The 18,847-nt window shown below is 39.7% G+C and overlaps 1 protein-coding gene across 4 annotated transcripts in view; it reads left to right on the forward strand.

Annotated features, from left to right (window-relative positions):
* The first annotated feature begins 79 nt into the window (after positions 1–79).
* Positions 80–18,847, forward strand: part of IPMK (inositol polyphosphate multikinase) — a 79,106-nt gene continuing 60,338 nt past the window's right edge. Inside the window, exon 1 of one of the 4 annotated variants that reach the window (XM_054503683.2) lies at positions 80–152. Coding sequence is in view for 3 of the 4 variants with exons in the window: in XM_054503680.2 (XP_054359655.1) it covers positions 1,439–1,628 (190 nt within the window). In the remaining variant the exon portion in view is untranslated. Of the gene's footprint in view, positions 153–1,093; positions 1,629–2,393; positions 2,705–18,847 lie in introns of those variants that run through there. The other 3 variants (XM_054503680.2, XM_063669963.1, XM_063669964.1) reach the window with 3 other exon arrangements.

Raw genomic sequence — 18,847 nt, forward strand, 5'->3', positions numbered from 1 at the left:
TGGACTCCGGATTTTGACAGCTACGGGAGCGGGGAGGAGGAAAAGACTTAGGTAGCAACAGAGTTTGCGCAACGCCGAGGGGCGGGGCCCTGAAGCCGAGGGACAGGGCCCCGGGATTAGGGAATCCAGGCCAGATTTTACGTCTCTTCCAGGTGTGTGGGCTTCGGGGGGCAGAAACAGGTGTTAATAGGACACTTACTTTAATCAGATACCTAAGATTTGACCCCAGTTTTTCTTGCTCGGTGCTTGTGACGATTTACCTTCAAGGCCAGGTCCAGCTTTTATGTAACATGCCAGTGGCGGACATACAGGAATCAATGACTGAGTCCCATTCCAGAACCTCGCGTAGCTACTACCGGTGTCCATCCCTTTCAGCTTTTGATATAATTATCTACTCGGGACCTTGGAACCTGCACTATCTTAAAGGTCGAGTGGGAGAGAGAAAAAACTTGCTCCTTTCTTTAAAAAACATGTTCACTTAAAAAAATTAGAATTTTTCTCTGTCTTCTACAATCTGAAATTCGTGTCGGTTCCAATTTTATTTTATTTTTATATGTTTTATTTTTTGGTAAGAGCGGTTTAGAGACAGCAATCCGGGGAGGGGGGCTGAGATTAACTCGAAGGGTATTTTGAAGGCGCATCTCTAATAACCTGCCTGCTTTTACTTCTGTTGTTTTTGTGCGGGGTGGGAGTTGGAGGGAGTTGAGTGCAGTTAGGGGTGGCCTTTAGAGCCACCGTTGGCAATGCTAGTGCCTTCCAATTCTAATGCCGGACTGCTCCGCACACTTAGAAGTCCCTGGCTTCTCTGAGCTGACGCGCTGAAAAGCGTGTTGAATGAATGAAGCCACAGCAGCACGCGTGACTTCGAAATGCCCGCGGGGTGGGGGTGAGAAGAAACAGGGGTGCGCTTGCCCCATCCCTGTCGCGGTCGCCAGGTCCCGGCAGCGCCGCGCGCCCGCCCCGCTGACTGTAGGGGGGTTGGGTCCCGTCGGACGGCCTCTGGGCATGCTCAGTAGCGGCGGCAGCGGCGGTGCGGGCGGCGCTGACGCGCGCGCGGCAGCTGAGGGGACTGGAGGACGGCGGGAGGGGGCGGGGGCGCAGGAGGTGGGGCCGCCGTCGCCGTCAGGGCCCCAGGGAGCGCGGGGCGCCGCTGCTGCTGCTCTTCGGCTCGGTTCTGTCTACTGGGCAGCGCCGGGGACGGCGGCTGCGGCGGCAGAGGAACAGGAGCTGGGAGCCGAGTTCCGCCGAGAGTTGGGCAGAGGAGCGCCTGCGCCCCCGCGGCGTCATGGGCCCCCTCCCCGGGCCTCAGAGGGCACCAGCCGCGGGAACCCCCGGGCCTCCTCGCGCCCGAGCCTGAGCGACCCCCGGGTTCTCCGGCGTCCCCTCCCTCGCCCTATTTTTTTTCCTGCTCTCGCTGCCGCTACCGCTTCTCTCCGTTATGGCAACAGAGCCACCATCCCCCCTCCGGGTTGAGGCGCCGGGCCCCCCACAAATGCGGACCCCACCGGCGATCGAGTCCACCCCTGAGGGCACCCCGCAGCCGGCGGGCGGCAGACTCCGCTTCCTCAACGGCTGCGTGCCCCTCTCGCATCAGGTGGCCGGGCACATGTACGGGAAGGACAAAGTGGGTAAGTGGGGGTGGCATGGGGCTCGCCTCTCCCCTTCCGCCTCTGCGAGCCCCCTGCCAGCCGAGGCAGCCTGGCGCTCCCGGGCCTGCCAGGACGCCCCCCGGTGTGCACGCCAAATCCCCGGCCTCTTCCGCTGTCCCCTGAAGCTTCGCCACTCGAGCAGAAGGGGCTCGGAAAGTGGGACAATTCCTAAGGTGTGGGTCGTCAGGCTTGCAGCACCGGTGGCAGGGAGAGGCGTGCCTGGTCTCACCCACCCCCCAGGGAGGTTGGGTGTTGATTGGAGACCGCGTTGTTAGTGAAAATAAGGAACTTCATTTTTACTGGACGGGGAAGTCAATTCTCCCCTGAGCACAAGGTCTGTTTATTATAGGCGAGTAGCTATTGCAAAAGAAAAGGAATGAAATGCAGATGATGCTAATCTAGTACTTCTCTGCTGGGTGCAGCTGCATAGCTGGAGGGGAAGAAAAACACTGGGCTTTTTTGAGGGGAGGTGAGAAGGGAAGAAAGCTTGTCCGTGATTTTTCCGTGTCCCTTGAGGAGGTTTTTCTGGTGTCTCCTTGATTTCTCTGGGAGGCGTGGTTCCAGTAGTGCAGAAACTCGGATTCCTGGTAGGAAACTCACACGCGTATTGTACCAGAATGATACACAAAATGTTCAGCTATTCTTGTTCATTTTATAAGGCTGTATCATGGCCACTGTAATACATTTTCTGAGTTCACAAGTTTAAAGTCTATCTCAGTTTAGGAACTCTAATTCATCTAGTTTACTCGTAGTGGTTCCCTGGGCCATGATTACTGGGGTAATCTGATGGATGAGTATGTGAGTATTCTGGATCTTTGACCCGGAAGAGCCACTAGGACAATTTAGTTTATGCTGGTAAAACGATTCGGGTTTAGGCTGCTAATACTGACATTTTTAGACGAGGTGACTAAGGCCAACCCTGGTTAAGAATGACGTGCCTGATGTCACGTTACAATATGTTAAGAATTGTGAAACCAAGAGTTCTTCCCTGGAGTACTGTTTTTTTTCACCATGTATTGTGTTTGCTGAAACAACTCAAGGCTTTTAGAAAATGGGTAAGTGTTAATTTGAGTATATGCTATTTCTCAAAGCGACATTTTCCACTACTTTTATTTTTACCTAGTTTGTTTAATTGTTTGTGTGCCTTTCTCCCCACTAAATTGTGAATTCCTAGATGTTAGAGAGGGAATCTGTATTCTCATAGCCTTGTGCACGGACTGGGAATCGGTAACACTCAGGAAATGTTGAATAGTGAAAATTGACAGTTCTTTTAGTATACCGAGGAAAAGAAACAACGTCCTCAAGGTGCTCAGCATAGACACTTCCTCCTGTGTGCCAGTGTCTTGTAATGAGAATTTGAGAGTACTCATGCGGTTTCTGTTAATAGAGGAATGCCTATTGATTTATATTAATACATTGTGATTTTAATATTCCTAATAATATTCTAGATGCCTGAAAAAGTAAATGTTTCCCTAAAGGTCCCTAGAGATTGACATATATGCAAAGGAGAATAGGTTTTTAAAATCTCAACATAAAAACAATCTAAATAATTGTCACTTAAGAGTGTAACCACTGCTTATTACAGTATGTAATAGTGATCCCATTCAGAGAGTAATTGCGAATAGTGGCTGAAAAGTTAATTTGTCACCCAAATTGCCTAATTAAAGGAAAAGTTTAGATTGTAGAGGTAGTAGTCCTTAATTTTATTATTGCATTCAATGTAAAATAAACTTTTTTTGCAATTTCACAAGTCTTTTGAGTAGGGATAGTCTTTGTGTCACCATAGTAGAATGGCTTGAACATACTGTGCTAGCAACCTAATAAATATTTGTTGAATTTAATTCTCAGATAGTTATACCATCCTGCATGTGTTGTTAAGTAAAATGATACTTGACTGATGATATATTCCCTATTTGTAAAATGGATAAGATGGTCACTAATTCAAAGTTCAACAGTTTTATTATGTTTCTCCACTGTCATAAGTCATGTACAGTTTAAAGTACATCATTTAGATCATGCTTTGGTCTGTCAGTTGAAATAATTCTCAGGATAAGCTTTGTTAAGGACATTATGTTGGTATTTGTTTTGTTTTTAAATTTGTGTTACTATCATTAAGTAACCAGAAATGTTCCGTTTAGGATTATTTTAGCTATTTCCAAAAAGGAGTTGTTGGCTTTGTTAGTTTAAAAATTAAACTCATGGAACTTGATAGAACAAAGATGCTTGAGCAGAAAAATAGATCATGTTATATATGCTAAGTAACAAGCATATATTAGTAGTTCAGACATCAGTTGTATTTTATGTTCTTCACTGAAACCATATTTCATCAAAATACATTTAAATCTTAGTGCTAAGAATACAAAATATTTTGTTTTTTAAATTGTAAAAATTGTATAGTACACGGATCTTTTAGGAAAAAAATTCAGTTTAAGTAGTGCCCTTCCTCCTACTCATTCTCCCAGGGGCAATCACTGGTAACTACTTCCTGTCTGTCCTTTCAGGCCTTTGTTTCTGGGCACATACATAAACACATTAGCACAGTTCTGTTTTTTTATACAAATAAATCTATCAGCAACTTTTCTCACTCATTCTGTATTATATCATGTATTATACCTATATTTTTGCACTTATGATATACTTTATTCTTTCTAAAAATTGTGTTCTACAATGTGGATGTATCACAATTTATTTAACTGTTTCTCTAATCGTAGATTTTTAGACTTTTCACCATTTGTTTGCTGTGATAAGTAATGTACTTATTAAACATTCTTGTATATAATAGCCTACCTTGCACGTTGTGTACCTATCTCTGTAGGAAGTTTTTGCAAAAAAAAGATCAATATAAATTCCCAAAACTCACCAAAGTTAGCATAAAATATTTTTCTGCATAAAATTCTTTTAATATGTATCATTAATTTCTTTAAAAAGTCCTTAAAGTTTTAAACAAATAATGGAAATCTGATATTTATTTCTTGATCCGATGTAGGATGTAGAAATGGGGTAGTCTATAGGGAAAACAAGGATTTAAACTGATAATTGTTGTGGGAGAGAAAGACCTACAATTATCTTGGCTTAGTAGTCTCTTTTTATTAGATGTCCTCTGAAACTAATTAACCTAAAATAATTTCCAGCCTACAGAAAAGTTGCAAGAACAATAGAAATTAACATTTTGCAAAATTTGTTTTATTATCTCTCAATGCAAATAATTTTTTCTTAACTATTTGCAAGTAGATTGCATACATTATGCCACTTTACATGTTAATACTAAAGTGTGTCTTCCTTAAGAACAAGGATATTCTCTTCTGTAGCCACAGCGCATTGATCAACTATGGGAAATTTAACAGGGATATAATACTTTAATCTATAGTCCATAGTCTCACTTTGTCAACTGTTCCAATACTGTAATGTCTTTTATCACATTTGTTTTTCTCAGTACAGGAACTGGTCCAGAATCATTTATTGCAATTAGTTGTTATGTCTTTTAGTGTCCTTTCATTTGTAACATATCCTCAGCCATTCCCTGTCCTTTATGACATTGTCTTTTTGAAGAGTACAGGCCAGTTATTTTATGAAATGTTCTTTAATTTGAGTTTCTGATAGTTCCTTATGATGGGATTCAGGTGATACATTTCCAGCTGGAACATTGTGTAAGTGGAGGCCAACAATAGCTGCCCTTTAGTAGTGGATTATTTCTGGTTGTCTGATTCAAGTGTAGTCTGGCTTCTTCAGTATATAGTTTGTTTGTTTTTTGAGACAGGCTCTTGCTCTGTCACCTAGGCTGGAGTGCAGTGGCGTGATATAGTTCACTGCAGCCTCAAACTTCAGGGCTCAAGCAGTCCTCCTGCCTCAGCCTCCTGAGTAGCCGGGAGTATAGGTGCACACCACTAGGCCAGGCTAATTTTTTTTTTTTTTTTTTAACGCAGTCTCGCTCTGTTGCCCAGGCTGGAGAACAGTGGTGCGGTCTTGATTTACTGAAACCTCCGCCTCCCAGGTTCAAGTGATTCTTGTGCCTCAGCCTCCTAAGGTAGCTGGGATTACAGGAGTGCGCCACCATGCCTGGCTAATTTTTGTATTTTTAGTAGAGATGGGGTTTTGCCATGTTGGGCAGGCTGGTCTCGAGCTCCTGGCCTCAGGTGATCCACCCACCTCTGCCTGCCAAAGTGCTGGGATTACAGGCGTGAGCCACTGCTGGGCCCGGCTAATTTTAAAATTTTTTGTAGAGATGGGATCTGGCTTTGTTGCCCAGGCTGGTCTTGAGCTCCTGGCTTCAAGTGATCCTTCTGCTTCAGCCTCCCAAAGTGCTAGGATTACAGGAATGAGTCACCATGCCTGGCTTCAGTATATAGTTAATGTTTTCTGTTCTACAATTAATAAGCTATATGTGAGGAGACACTTTACAGTCATGCAGCTATCTGGATTCTCATCAACTTCACCCCTAGATTTGGCATCTGTTGATTCTTGCCTGAAGCTGTGTTTATTCTGATAGTTACAAAATTGTGATTTTTTTCCCCCATTCTTTCACTCCCTCTGCTTTAACAGCTAGCATTCCAAGAAATAGCTCTTCCTTTACCCCTAAGTATTTATGTCCTTATTTATAATCAGTTTGCATCATGGATTCCTATTTGATAACATGTATCATTACCCATTATGGAACTTATTTATTGGACTTTAATCACATCTCAATGTTTTTAAAAAAGGAACTTATTTATTTTGTTGCTCAAATTGTCCCAGATTTGACCATTGAGAGCCCTTCCTATCATAACAGATTTTTTAGAATTATTTCATAACTTTCTTCCCCAGCCCTAGAGTCAACCATTTCTCCAAGGATCCCTGGTTTCTTTTTAGTGGAAAATGGTGTTTAGAAACCAAGATCTGTGTTACTAGGTATTGTCATAACTGTTGGAGTATCATTTCTTCCAGGACTTTTCAATGGACATGATTTTTAAAGTATGTATAAATATTTTAGAAATTATAATTTCATATTTCAAATTTCATTTAAACCCGAGTTCTTCCTTTCCCTTGATTCTAAATTTGTATTTCCCTTCTTCTGTAGTAAGAACCCTGGCTCCCAGTGATATTAATATGTTTATTCTTTTGCTTAATCTTATAATTTTCAGAATTTCTACACCCATACTACTTCAGCAAACAAGCTGAGAATAAAGAATTCAGGATGAGATTTTTTTTTTTTTATTATACTTTAAGTTCTGGGGTACATGTGCACAACATGCAGGTTTGTTACATATGTATACATGTGCAGTGTTGGTTTGCTGCACTCATTAACTCGTCATTTACATTAGGTATTTCTCCTAATGCTATCCCTCCCCCATCCCCCCCACCCCACGACAGGCCCTGGTGTGTGATGTTCCCCGCCCTGTGTCCAAGTGTTCTCATTGTTCAGTTCCCACCTACGAGTGAGAACACGCGGTGTTTGGTTTTCTGTCCTTGCGGTAGTTTGTTCAGAATGATGGTTTCCAGCTTCATCCATATCGCTACAAATGACATCAACTCATGAATTCAGGATGAGATTTTTTTTATACTGAGGGTATAAACTGTGTTCAAAAATTACTTGGGGCTGGGCACGGTGGCTCATGCCTGTAATCCCAGCACTTTGGGAGGCCAAGGCAGGCGGATCACTTGAGGCCAGGAGGTTGAGACCAGCCTGGCCAACATGGCAAAACCCCGTCTCTACAAAAGATGCAAAAATTAGCCGGATGTGTTGGTGGCGCCTATAGTCCCAGCTACACAGGAGGCTGAGGCAGGAGAATCACTTGAACCTGGGAGCGAAGGTTGCAGTGAGCCGAGACTGTGCCACTGCACTCCAGCCTGGGTGACGGAGCAAGACTGTCTAAAAAAAAAAAAACAAACAAAAGTTAGTTGGATTAGGTTTTTTGTTTTTGGTTGTTATTTATTTTTCTCCTTTTTCGCAGTAGTAGTATTCATTTGAAATACAGTTGGTTCATTTGCTTCTGTTTAAATTCATATCCCTGCCTCCTCAAATTTTGTTTGTTTAATTATATATTCGAAAGCTTATAACATTAACATGCTTCCAAAAAACAAAACTTTACAGAAAAGTATAATAAAAAATGTCACTCCCTTATCACTCCACCCCACCCACTCCTCAGCATCTCTTGTAGGTAATCAATTTCATTGTTTTCTGATTTACCCTTTTTGAGTTTCTTTTTACAGAATTAAATAGATCTATGGAAGTTTTATTTCCCTTTCTTTCTGATACAAAAGCTAATATGCTGTATATACTGTTTTTCACATGGTTTTTAAGAGTTAAGACTATATCCTAGAAATTCATATATATCAGTTCATACAGCTCCTCCTCATTTTTTTTTTTTTATAGCTCAGCTGTGCATATTCAGTCAATTTCCTGGATTTGCTTTTGGCCTTTTATTTTCATTGGCTTGTTTATCCTACTTCACGATCTTGATTCAAGTTATTTTATAATAAGTCTTCATGCATCCCACTTACTATTTCAAGATTGTCTTGGCTTTTTCTGGTCCTTTGCATTTACATACAGATTTTAAATCAACTCATTACTTTTCCCCAGAAACAGGATGAGATTTTATTTGGCATTGCTTTGATTCTGTAGATAGCTTTGGTGAGAATCAATTTCTTTACAATATTGAGTCTTCCAATACTTGAACATAGTATATCTCTATTTAGTCCTTTAATTTCTCTCAGTGAGTCATAGTTTTCAGTGTACAGGTCTTACACATTGTTTACTAGGCTTTTTCCTTAAGTATTTGATTTTACTGTAAATTGTACTGCCTTAAGTTTTTTTTGAAAAAAATTTAAATTTATTAAAAATATGCCAGAATAGTACAGTGAACTAATGTATGCCATTCATCTGGATTTATCAATTGTTAATATTAATTTTCACATATGCTTTATTACTCTCTGTATATGATGATTGTGCATAAACATTTAAGAATAAATTTTTGACATCATGACCCCTTTTCTCTGAATAATTGTGTATATTGCCTAAAAATAAGACAATTTTCTCACCTAACCATAGTAAAATTACAAAATTCAGAGTATTTAGTATTTGGCTTTTGCTATTATTCCAATAATATCATTTACAGCACTTCCCTTCATCCAGGATCACACATTGCATTTTGTTGTTATGATTCTTTAGTTTCCTGTTATTGGGAGCACTTCTTTCTTCTTTCTGTATCTTTCATAACGATGAAATTTTTGAAGAGTATAGGTATATGACATTTTAGAATGTCCTTTAAATTCAGTTTGTCTGATTGTTTTGTCATGATTATATTCAGATTATGCATTTTTTTTGGTAAGAATATTATATGACTATGTCATGTCCTCAAAGCATATCATAAGACATAGGATGTCAGTTGCATTATTGGTGATGTAACTTTGGTCACCTGGTTAAGTGATTTCTGCCAGGTTTTTCCACAGGAAAGTTATCATTTTTGCTGTTAAGTAATTTGAGAGGAATATTTTGAGACTGTTAGATATTATGTTCCTCATGAAACTTTACCTTGATTGATAATATTTGACAGACTCACATAGTACTATGGTAATTGCAAAATAGTAATATTCTATCATTCCTGTTACATTTGTTTTTGTTTTTGTTTTTTGAGACAGGTTCTTGCTCTGTTACCCAGGCTCGAGTGCAGTGGTGCAGTCATGGCTTACTGCAACCTCCACCTCCCAGGCTCAAGTGATCCTCCCACCGAAGCCTCCTGAGTAGCTGGGACTATAGGCATGCACCACCATGCCTGGCTAATTTTTTTTTTTTTTTTTTTCCCATGTAGAGACGGGATTTTACCTTGCTGGCCAGGCTGGTCTTGAACTCCTGAGGTCATGCGATCCACCCGCCTCAGACTCTCAAAGTGCTGGCATTATAGGTGTGAGCCATTGTGCCCAGCCCTCATTTCTATTATATCTATTAGTTGGCATTCTATGTTAAGGAATAGATTTCCCTCCTCATTCATTCATGATTAAGGTGGATTTTTTTCAAATTTCAGTGGATAGATATTATCCATTATTGTTGCTGCTTGATGTTATGGTTGTTTCAGATTTGAGCAGTGGGAACTTCAAGCTGGCTTGTGTGTCTTTTTGATATTTCCTGTTTTTTCTTTTAAAGCATTTTTTAACTTTCTGGCATAAAAAGATATTCCACATTCCTTTTGTGTTTTCCCTGTCTCAGCCCTGAAATGATCCATTTTTCTTCAAGAAACCCTTGTTCCTTTAGGGGTAAATGGTATTTAGAAACTGTGGTCTGGCCACTAGGTGTGCTCATGGTTCCTTGCGTGTGATTGCTGTTTGTCCATTCACAGACTGGACTAAGAAATGTATTTCATATTATTAAACATTTGAGTTAATCCCCATACCTATAATTTAAATTCAACACCACAAAGTTCTTTTTTGCCTCCCTCCATTCTGTATTTACACCTCCCTTCTTCCTCAGTGAGAACTCTGTCTCCTCAAAACATCAGTATATTTATTCATTTTGAAATATTTAAACCAACTTATTTTCAGGGAACGATCTAAAAGAACCACTTTTTAAAATTGCATTGATTTTTCTTCATTATCTATTTCTTATTTCTTTGATTTTTCATTCCTGTCTTTCTATTTATTTGGAATTAATATGTTCTTTTTTCTGACATCTTAAATTGGAGACTTCCTTTTTCTTCTCATACAAGCATTTAAAGCTGCCCATTTCCCTTTAAGTACTAAGCAATATATTAGCTGCATTTCACAAATTTTGATATAGGTTGAGTTTTTATTATAATTTATATTAAAAATACTTTCTAATTTCCATTGTGAATTTTGATCCATTAATAATTAGAAGGGTGTTGTTTACTTTCCAACTATTTGGTATTTTCCCAAATATATTATTGTTACTTCCATTGTTGTCAGAGAATATTCCCTATGTGAATATTCTGTGTGATTCCAATCTTGTTAGATTTTAGACTTGTTTTATGGTCCAGACATAGTCAATGTTGGTAAATGCTCCATTTATATATTAAAAGAATGTATATTCTGTTGGATATAACATTCATTCTGCAGGTGTCAGTTTGGTCAACTTGTTTGTTGCTGTTCAAGTTTTATATATCATTACTAATATTCTATTATTTATTTATTTATTTATTTTTTTGGAGATGGAGTCTCGCTGTGTCGCCAGCCTGGAGCGCAGTGGCGTAGTCTTGGCTCACTGCAACCTCCACCTCCTGGGTTCAAGCAATTCTCCTGCCTCAGCCTCCCAAGTAGCTGGGATTACAGGCACGCACCACCATGCCCGGCTAATTTTTGTATTTTTAGTAGAGATGGGGGTTTCACCATGTTGGCCAGGCTGGTCTTGAACTCCTGACCTTGTGATCTGCCCGCCTCGGCCTCCCAAAGTCCTGGGATTACAGGTGTCAGCCACCACGCCCGGCCTATTCTATTTGTTTTATCAATTATTGAGAAAGTAATTGTGGATTTGTCCTTTGTGGATTTGTTTGTCCTTTCAGTTCTGTCAGTTTTTGCTTCATGTATTTTGAACTACCAAATAATTTAGTACACATGTATTTAGGATTTTTGTATCATCTTAACGAACTGACCTTTTTATTGTTATGAAATGTCTCTCTTTATGTTTAATGTTCTGTTTCTTGTAGTCTGCTGTCTCTAATACTATGTAGTCTGATATATAATATTACTATATCAAACGTTCTTATGAGCAATAATTGCATGATATATCTTTTCCATTCTTTCACTTTTAACTCATCTGTGTCTTTAAAAAGTGTCTAGGGGTTTGATATTTTTCAGTCTGTTTCGGATTCTTTGAGCATCTTGGCTGTACGTTTTTATGTTTCTTAATACTTTTAGAACATTTCAGCCATTGCCTTGTCAAATATTTTCTCAGTCCCTTTCTCACATTTAAAAAATGTTCTTTATCTTATTATTTTATTTTATTTATTTATTGTTTTTGAGACAGAGTCTCACTCTGTTGCCGAGGCTGGAGTGCATTGGCGTAATCTCAGCTAACTGCAACCTCTGCCTCCCAAGTTCAAGAGATTCTCATACCTCAGCCTCCCGAGTGGCTGGGACTACAGGCTCGTGCCACCATGCCCAGCTAATCTTTGTGTTTTTAGTAGAGACAGGGTTTCACCATGTTGGCCAGGCTTATCTCGAACTCCTGACCTCAGGCGATCAACCCACCTTGGAGTCCCAAAGTGCTGGGATTACAGGTGTGAGCCACCGGGCCTGGCTGTTGAAATACCCTGTGTTTAATTGAGATTAAACAGAATCTATAACTCTCTTAGTATGTATATAATGTATATACTTTCTTATATCACAGGTTTTCTTTTCTAATAATAAAAGCAAAATATGTTGTTTTCGTTTGTTTTATTCTGTTTGTTTTTAGAAGCAGGGTCTTTTACACTCAGACCAGAGTGTGGTGGTGTGATCATGGCTTACCAGCAGCCTCAACCTCCTAGGCTCAAGTGATCCTCCCATCTCAGCCCCTTAAGTAGCTGAGACCATAGGCATATGCCAACATGCGTGGCTAATTTTCATTTATTTTTTGTAGAGATGGGATCTCACTATGTTGCCGAGGCTGGTCTTGAACTCCTTGGCTCGAGTTTTCCTCTTGTCTGTCCGGGGAACCAGCCCCCAATATTTCAACGTAGGTTCTTTTCTATTTTCCGTAAGTGTCGGCTTTTCTGACAAATAAAGAGTACAAAGAGAAATTTTACAGTTGGGCCTCCGGGGGTGACATCACATGTCGGCAGGTTCCGTGATGCCCCCTGAACTGCAAAACCAGCAAGTTTTTATTAGGGATTTCAAAAGGGGAGGGGGGTACGAACAGGGAATAAATCACAAAGATCACATGCTTCAAGGGGCAATAAAAGATTACAAGGGCAGAAGGGCAGAGCAAGATCACAAGGCCAGGGTGAAATTAGAATTACTGATGAGGTTCCATGTCCCACTGGGCATGCATTGTCTTGATAAACATCTTAACAGGAAACAGGGTTCAAGAGCAGACAACCGGTCTGACTAGAATTTGCCAGGCTGGAATTTCCTAATCCTAGCAAGCCTGAGGGTGCTGCAGGAGACCAGCGCATATTTCATCCCTTATCTTCAACCGCATAAGACAGACACTCCCAGAGGGCCATTTTAGAGACCTCTCCCTGGGAATGCATTCCTTTCCCAGGGGTATTCCTTGCTGAGAAAAGAATTCAGTGCTATTTCTCCTATTTGCTTTCTATAAGAAGAGAAATATGACTCTGTTTTGCCTGGCCCCTCAGGCAGTCAGACCTTATTGTTATCTCCCTTGTTCCCTGAAAATTGCTGTTATCCTGTTCTTTTCAAGGTGGCCAGATTTCATAATGTTCAAACATACATGCTTTACAAACAATTTGTGCAGATAACGCAATCATCACAGGGTCCTGAGGCGCCATAAATCCTCACCTTATGAAGATGACAGGATTAAGAAATTAAAGTACAGACAGGCATAGGAAATTATAAGAGTATTGATTGGGAAAGTGATAAATGTCCATGAAATCTTCACAATTTCTGTTCAGAGATTGCAGTAAAGACAGGCATAAGAAATTATAAAAGTATTAATTTGGGGAACTAATAAATTTCCATGAAATCTTCACAATTTATGTTCTTCTGCTGTGGCTTCAGCCAGTCCCTCCGTTTGGGGTCTCTGACTTCCCGGAACACTGTCTTAGCTTTCCAAAGTGTTGGGATTATAGGTGTGAGCCACCACACCTGGCCAATATATGTTTATCATAGAAAATTCCAGGAGAAATTTACAAAAAAGAAAAAAAAAGAAATATAAATTACCTGGATGGTGATATCATCAAGATGGCAGAATAGAAGATCCCTTAGCATCACTGCCTTCATAAAAATACAATTAGAAACCATTCAAAGACAAGAGCACCAGCCTGAATACACCAGAGCCCAGGGGAGAATCAGAGAAATCCCCTGTATCCACAGACCTGAGAGAAACCTTGACTGATAAGAGAAATCATTTCAGACTGTGTCACCCCCTCCCCCTAACTGGTGTAACACCACTCACAGAAAATTTCCCTAGACCCGTGGTTTCTGAGGTGAGAGGAGAGAATTGGAGGTGGATGTTTGATCTTCTCACTGGTCTGGGAATCTTCATGGAAAGCCCACTCCAGCTCCATGTCACAGGAACCATTGGAAATGCCAGAAGGGCTGAACCAACTGGAGTGTATTGGGAACAAAAGTGGGTCAGTGATTGCAGTGACAGGTGTGTGGATCTTTGTGGCTACTCAGTACTCCAATCAGCTGGGAAACCATGTTGAAGAGACTGGCTGATGCCATAGAGTTGTAGGGGGACAGTCTGTGGGATAGCCTGAATCCCAGGCTTTCCACAAAGCCCAGGTGCTTGCATGGAACCTTCCCTGGATAGAAACAACTAACAGCCATGATTAAGTTCCAGTGCCCACTTAAGTTTTCCCCAGTTTGGGAAACAGTGGTAGGGCAGCAATGTAGTTCTGTGGCAGTGTTTAAGCTTTGGTGCTCACTGTAAGTCTTCCCTAGAGTGGGAAACAATGGCAGGGCAGCGATTTCATCCTGCAACAGCATTTATGCTTCAATGTTCACTATAAGTCTTCCCTCAAAACAGGAAACAATGACAGGGCAATGAATTAGTTCTAGTGCAGGGTTTTAGTTCCAGTACTTACTATAAGTCATCCACTGAACAGGAAGAAACAACAGGCCATGTTTAAGTTCTGATACTAAAAAGCAAAGGTCTGACACCAATAAAGAACACCTGCAAAAACTAGAAGAGGTAACTGTCTCTTCAAATGTGCAGGCATCAACATAAAGATGCAAGGATTGTGAAAATCCAACAAAGTATGGTACTACTAAAAGAAAGCAATTCAACTCCAGTAATGAACTAGAAGAGTTGAAGATCTGCAAGATTTTTGAAAGAGAATTTAGAATTTTTTTTTTGAAGAAGTTCAGGGAATGACAAGAAAATATGGGTAGAAATCTAAATGAAATTTGGAAAACACTCCAGATACGAAATGAGAAGTTTGACAAAAAATAGAGGTGATTTTTTAAAAAAGAGAGAGATCCTATAAATGAAGAGTACTATAACTGAATGGAAAAACTCATTAGAAAGTTTCGACAGCAAACTTGATCAAACAGAGGAAAGAATTATTGAGCTTGAGGGTAGAAGCTATGAAGTTACCTAAACAGAGGAGCAAAAAGAAAAGAATAAAGAATGAAGAGGGCCTACAAGAATTATGAGACATCAATAAGGGACGCAACCTCTGATAATTGGAATTTTTAAAGGAGATGAGAGGGAAAAAGGCCTAGAAGGTATATTTAAGGAAATAATGGCTGAAAATTTCCAAAATCTGAGGGAAGATGACAAAATCTAGGTAAAGGAAGCTCAGAGATTACCATTCAAATTCAACCTAGAGAGGGAATTCCTCAAGGCACATTATAATCAAATTAGCAAAAATCAAAGACAAAGAAAAAATACCCAAAACATCAAGAGAAAGGAAACATATTTCAGTCAATGGAGCCCCTGTATGGCTTTCAGTGGATTCCTCAGCAGGAACCATGAAGGCCAGGAGAGACTGGAATGCTATATTCGAAGGAAGGGAGGGAGGGAGAGAGGAAGGGAAATTGTCCTCCAAGAATATTGTACCCAGTAAAGCTATTTTTCTTTTCTTTTTCTTTTTTTGGAGATGGAGTCTTACTCTGTCACTCAGGCTGGAGTGCAGTGGTGTGATGGCTCACTGCAGCCTCCACATCCTGGGTTCAAGCATTCTCCTGCCTCAGCCTCCCAAGTAGCTGGGACTACAGGCGCATGCCACCATGCCCAGCTAATTTTTTGTATTTTAGTAGAGACAGGGTTTCACTGTGTTGCCCAGGCTGGTCTTGAACTCCTGAAACTCCTGAGCTCAGGCAGTCGGCCTGCCTCGTCCTCCCAAAGTGCTAGGATTACAGGCTTAAGCTACTGTGCCTGGCCCAGTAAAGCTATTTTTCAAACACAAAGGAAGGATAAAGACATTTCCAGACAAACAAAAGTTGAGGGAGTTCATCAATGCCAGACCTGTTTTACAAGAATTGTGTATTAGTCTGTTCTCACGCTGCTAATAAAGACATACCAGACACTGGATAATTTATAAAGGAAGGAGATTTAATTGACTCACAGTTCCACATGGCTCGGGAGGCCTTACAAACATGGCAAAAGGTGAATGAGGAGCAAAGTTATATCTTACGTAGCGGCAGGCAAGACAGCTTGTGCATTGGAACTTCCATTTATAAAACTATCAGAGACTTAATCACTACCAAAAGAACAGTATGGGGGAAACCACTCCCATGATTTAATTATCTCCACCTGGCTTTGCCCTTAACATGTGAGGGTTACTACAATTCAAGGTAAGATTTGGGTGGGGACACAGCCAAACCATATCAGACTGCTAGAGAGAGTTCTTCAGTCTGAAGGAAATGGATGCTAAGATATAACAAGAAAACATCTGAAGTTAAAAAACTCATGGATAAGGCCGGGCACAGTGGATCATGCCTGTAATCCTAGCACTTTGGGAGGCCGAGGTGGGTGGATCACCTGAGGTCAGGAGTGTGCGACCAGCCTGGCCAACATGGTGAAACCCCATCTCTACTAAAAATACAAAAATTACCCACGGGGGTGGTGGGTGCCTGTAATCCCAGCTATTCAGGCAGCCCAGGCAGGAGAATCACTTGAACCTGGAAGGCGGAGGTTGCAGTGAGCCGAGATCGCACCATTACACTGCAGCCTGGGTGACAGAAGGTGACTCCATCTCAAAAAAAAAAAAAAAAAAAAGCTCTTGGATAAAAGTAAAACAACTTAACTATTTGGTATTATGCTTATTATCTATGTGATGAAATAATCTGTACACCAAACTTTCATGACATACAATTTACCTACAGAGCAAACATGCACATGGACCCCTGAGCCTAAAAGTAAACCTTAACAAAAAAAAAAAAAGTCAAATTCAGAATACTCTAATACTGTAATTATGGTAAGTAAAACCACTTATATCTTAAAGATGAAGACTAAAAGATAAAACTCTTAATAACTCCAACAATTGGTTAAGAGGCAATATAAAAAGGTATAATTTGAAACATGAAAGTCAAAGTACAGGGGGTGATATGGTGTTAAAGTATAGAGTTTGTTTTTGATACTTGACAGTCCACATTGAGTTCTTATCAGTTTAAAATAACCTGTTGTAACTACAAGATGTTTTTTATAAGCCTCGTGGTAACCACAAACCAAAAACTGTAAGAGAGACACTAAAAATAAATGGCATAGAATCAAAACATTCTACTAGAAAAAAATCCTTAACTACAAAGGAAGACAGTAAGTGGAAAAAAGGAAGAAAAGATCTACAAAACAACCACAAAACAACCAACAAAATGGCAGTAGTAAACCCTTACCTATCATACCTTGAGTGTAAGTGTATTAAATTCCCCAATTAAAAGACATAGAGTTGCTGACTAGATAATAAAACAAGACCCAACTATATGCTGTCTGCAAGAAACTCACTTTACCTTTAAAGACATGCACAGATTGAAAGTAAAGGGATGGAAAGATATTCCATGCAAATGCAAACCAAAAGAGAGCTGAAGTAGCTATGGTTGTATCAGATAAAATAAACTTTGTCAACAGTGTTACAGAGGACAAAGGAGGCCATTTGTTATATAATGGTGAAGGAGTCAGTAGTACAGCAAGAGGATATAACAATTGTAAATGTGTATGTACTCAACACTGGAGCACCCAAGTATATAAAACATATTAATGGACCTAAAGGGAGAAATTGACTGTAATAGAATAATAGTAGGAGACTTCAACACCCCACTTTTGGCAATAGAGACATGATCCAGATAGAAAAATCCACAGTCTTCAGAGTGAAATTGGACTGTAAGCCAAATGGACCCAACAGACATTTACAGAATATTGCAGTAAACAGTTGCTGAATACACATTTTTTTCAACAGCACATGGGGCATTCTCCAGGATAAATCATATGTTAGGTCCCAAAGCAAGTCTTAACAAATTTTTAAAAATAATATCAACTATCCTTTCTGACCACACAGAATAAATCCAGAAACTATATAGAAGGAACGATGGAAATGATACAAATTTATGGAAATCAAACAACATGCTCCTGAACAATGAATGGAGTCAATTAAGAAATTAAAATAAATTATAAAATTCCTTCAGACAAATGAAATGGAAACAGCATACCAACACATGGGATGCAAGAAAAGCAGTTCTTTGAGGGAAGTTTATAGCAATAAACACTGACGTCAGAATGTAGAAAGACTTCAAATAACCTAATGATGCGTCTCAAGGAGTTAGAAGAGCAAGAACAAACCAAAACCAAAATTAGTAGAAGTGAAATAGATGAAAAGTCTCTAAGGATGGCTTGACATACTATGGCAAATCAAGAAACATGATACATCACATTCACAGAATAAAGAGCAGAAACTGTATACTTATTTCAATAGATGCTGAAAAAGATTTGATAAAATTCAACTCACTTCCTGATAAAAATTCTCACCAAACTGTGTATAGAAGGAACGTACTTCAGAACAATAAAGGCCATTTGTGAAAACTCACAGCTAATATAATACTGAGTTGGGAAAAAGTGAAGCCCTTCTTCCGAGATCTTGGAAGAAGACAAGGATGCTCGTTTTCACCACTCCTATTTGACATAGGAGTGGAAGTGCTAGTCAGAGCAATTAGTCTAGAGAAGGAAATAAGAAAGGAAGAAGTCAAATTATACTTGTTTGCAGACAACATGATTTTATATTTAGAAAAATCCAAAGACTCCACCAAAATACTGTTAGAGCTGAAGAAAGAATTCAGCAAGGCTGCAAGATACAAAGTCAACATACAAAAATCTGCATTTCTATACATCGGCAGTGAACAATCTGAAAAAGAAACTAAAAAAGCAATCTCATTTATGATAGTTAACAACAACAACAACAAAAACCCTAGGAAAAAATTTAACCAAATTCTTTACAAATTTTATTGTAAAGAAATATCTTTACAATAAAACCTATAAAACTGCTGAAAGAATTAAAGAAGACACACAGTATGAAAAGATATGTTCATGGATTGGAAGAATTAATATTAAAATGTTCGTACTACCCAAAGCAGTCTACAGAGTCAATGTAATCCCTATCAAATCACCAAAGACATTC

This window comes from Pongo pygmaeus, chromosome 8 (genome assembly GCF_028885625.2).
Source record: "Pongo pygmaeus isolate AG05252 chromosome 8, NHGRI_mPonPyg2-v2.0_pri, whole genome shotgun sequence".
Taxonomy (NCBI): Eukaryota; Metazoa; Chordata; class Mammalia; order Primates; family Hominidae; genus Pongo; species Pongo pygmaeus.